Raw genomic sequence first — 3480 nt, 5'->3', positions numbered from 1 at the left:
ACTCCTCCCTGGTGAGGTGTTCTGGACACGTCCCACTGGGAGGAGACCCAGAGGAAGACCCAGGACACACTGGAGCTGGACTGGGAACACCTTGGGATTCCCCCAGAGGAGCTGGTCCAAGTGTCTGGAGAGAGGGAAGTCTGGGTCTCTGCTGAGGCTGCTGCCCCGAGACCTGACCCTGGATAAGAGGAAGAAAACGGACGGACTATACAAATGTTCTCAGTCAGCCTTCCTGACTGTTTCATGAGCTGTGACTGGAACTTTCTTGTTCTCATCTTCCTTTAATTAGACTTTACAAGAGAGGCACTTGAAGTATTTCAGTTTATTGATATTTTCCTACACCCCCACTGTTGTGTATCATTTATATAACGGTGTGAGGTGATTACAGGTTATGACAAATATGATGAGCGGACAGGTTTATGAAATAATAACAAAAGTTTCCTCACTTTTAACTGCAAACAGGAAGCACTAACTCCTCATCCTTTRTGCCTGGATGTTTCATGTGGGTGTGGTGTAACAGGACCTTCAGGCACACGGCCTGATCGTCTATAAAACAAAACAAAAAGTTGTGTAATAGTTGCATTCATTAATGGCATGTAAAGAATATTAAAATGGCACATAATAAACTTGTGAATTTTATGCATTCAGTGTTGAAGGCATTAGAAATTTTAAAAATTGCATTCAAAAGCAATCCGTTTGATTGGCTGATTTCTGCAGAAACCCTGTTCGACTGACTGTTTTTTGCAACATTTGTTTTGAGAATATGCCACAGAGATTAATTTGTAAATGTAGGTTAATGTCTGATGATTACCTTGGGACCCTCAGATCCAAGTTTCATGACCCACAGTGACCCCAACTTGAGGAGTCACTCTGGTGCAGAATAGTCTTTAGATATTATGACCTATATGTGCAGAAAAAACAGAAAGGCAAACGTAAATTTTTATAAAATATGTGTTTGATTCAACATAGCGTATTAGTCCCTAATCTGTTTTTGTGTGTTTGATTGACAGAACTCTGCAGTCGTTCTTTGAAGGTCTTTTTCCTCGTGATAATCCAAGAAACACTCGCTTTGCCATCAATTTCTTCACCTCAATTGGACTTGGAGGCCTGACGTGAGTGGCACACTCCCAACAGTCATATCTTTTATTAGAGATGCATCAGTTTGGGTTTTGAACCAGTATTGATATCAGATTATCTGCTGTCTTAAAACCTACATTCTGAAAAAATCTTCCAACACTGTCATTGTGCACTGTTGCCAACTCTTCAGTAGGAAAAGTCGTTATTGGCTGTTCTAAAAGCCACCAGATGGTGTGTCCTAAAAATGTTGTGTATGTCAGTATTGATCATTTAAAGAGCAAATTTTTTATAAGTTTTAGAATCACTGATTTGAGCTCATCAAGGTGTAAACTGACAGGTTTCGACCATTTGGTTCATTTCTGTTATAAAATAAATAGAACTGTTTGCTTGTGAAATCTCCTAAACTTGTTTTTGCTCTGTCACAACATTGTATTGTGTGTGTTGTGTGTGTTGTGTGTATTGTGTTAGCATCTAACAGACTCTGTGCTGCTGTTTTAATTTGTGTTTTATTCTTCAGAGATGAGTTGAGGGAGCACTTGAAGAACGCACCAAAAATGATCATGACTCAGAATCAGGAAGTCGACTCGTCTGACTCCTCCTCCTCCTCCTCCTCCTCATCGTCGTCCTCTTCTTCATCAGACTCCTCCTCCACAGAATCCTCCAGCGAATCAGATGATGACTCACTGGGCTCATTGTCCAGCAGCAGCAGCTCAGGTACGTCCAACAAACTACACCGCATATTTTTCTTTCTGCTACATAAACTAGTCCAGGGTTTCCCCTAGGATTTAGTTTTTACTGTTGTGCTGGTGGGCCGGCCTATTTATTTATTTATTTTTATTTAAAAAAATTTTGTGGGGGGGCGGTTGACAGTTATGTAATTATAAAACATGATTTATTTTATGTTAATCTGAATCAGTTTAGTGTATTTTATAAATATATTTGTCAGTTTTGTAGGACTGAACACATTTATGTTCGTTCAAAATGAACCTGCTTCTTATTAATTCTGACCCCTAATTTACACTACATGTGGTCCGACCTCCGCAGCAAACACACACCCATAATAACCAATGAGAGTGTTTACACTGGCGGTGGTGAGCGCACAGCGATCCGTGAAATTAGAACAGATCCTATTTTTGCCAGACGTCACCGGAGTCAATTTTTAAAGATTACGTCACACCAACAGGAAAAGAAACGAGCACAACATCCGTATTTTCAAAATAAGACACTTTTAGGCTGGATAATTTGTCGGAATAATATTAAAATCCCAGCTATATTAATAAATATACGGATATATTTCTACACAAATGTTGTCAGAATATATGGTTCTGTTTGGGAAGCAGATGGAAACATGAAGCATATGTGCACACACACGATACACGTGGATTTTATTTTGAAATCAGAAGTTTCAGAAAGKCGACAGRGKGACAGTTTCAACATAGAMARCAYAAGCCTTTATATCYWTGTTTTCAGRTGTGTTTGGAGTTCGTCTTTCACAGAATTAATTATTTTTTGCTGTAACTTCCACACTTATCACTGAATTTATCACTGAATTTATCACTGAATTTATCACTGAATTTATCACTCGATCTGCTTCCTGTACGTCTGTCGGAGCGGAGCGGAGGTGGTGTAAACTGGACTTGAAACACACAGCTGTGACCTGCGCTGCGGAGCAGAGCAGAGCTGTAACACATGTAATGTAAATTAGGGGTAACATGTTTAAAAGAAAATATCAGTAAAAAGCCTCAAATCATGTCCTGTTTCTACATTTGTAACACTTCAGAAGAACTCTCAACTCTTGTAGATAAAAAAATAAAGCAGTAAAAAAAAATGCAATTATCAAAAAAAAAAAACTTCCTTTAAATAACTGAAAATAATTTATTTACCACGTTTTAAATCTGGGCCCTAAAGGGTTAATGCTCCTGAAATCATCTCTGTCTGCTGCAGCTGGATGGTGTGTGACAGAGAGGGAGGAGGGATGTGTTCAGCCTGTGGACTAACAGCAGATCATTTTACCTGCATTTATGGTGTTTTCAGTTCAAAAACTACTCTGGATACTGTTTTTAAAGTTGAGGGACGTTACATTAGCTACATTAGCTACATTAGCTCGTAGCTGCACTGCTGACTCTCGGTCACACCGGGTCTGTGTTGGTGATTCTTGCTGTATCAGAGTAATTATTGATAAGGTAACAAGCTGTAGCTTCACCTGTTGTGTTTTCCTTGAAAGGATAAGAGTAGCTCAAAGCTGACGCATCAGACAGTTTTCATCGTGCGTCACATCACACACACATACATGCCTTGCTATCTTTGTGAGAACTAAACACACAGACAGCGCTTAGCTTCTGTCCTTCATACTATGGAGGACAGAAACTATCATTATTGGAAATAAATGTATAAATATATAAC

The 3480-nt window shown here is 39.2% G+C and overlaps 1 protein-coding gene across 1 annotated transcript in view; it reads left to right on the top strand.

Moving 5' to 3' along the window:
* LOC106511086 (pre-mRNA-splicing factor CWC22 homolog) overlaps positions 1-1887 on the top strand; it is a gene marked incomplete at its 5' end in the record, with an annotated part of 11902 nt that extends 10015 nt beyond the window's left edge. Inside the window, 2 exon segments of the mRNA XM_013999830.1 lie at positions 1011-1112; positions 1595-1887. Of these exon segments, the coding sequence (XP_013855284.1) occupies positions 1011-1112; positions 1595-1859 (367 nt within the window).
* Between the last annotated feature and the right edge of the window lie 1593 nt (positions 1888-3480).

The sequence above is a fragment of the Austrofundulus limnaeus genome, unplaced genomic scaffold (genome assembly GCF_001266775.1).
Source record: "Austrofundulus limnaeus strain Quisiro unplaced genomic scaffold, Austrofundulus_limnaeus-1.0 Scaffold2499, whole genome shotgun sequence".
Taxonomy (NCBI): Eukaryota; Metazoa; Chordata; class Actinopteri; order Cyprinodontiformes; family Rivulidae; genus Austrofundulus; species Austrofundulus limnaeus.
This window is presented reverse-complemented; position numbering and strand designations above follow the sequence as displayed.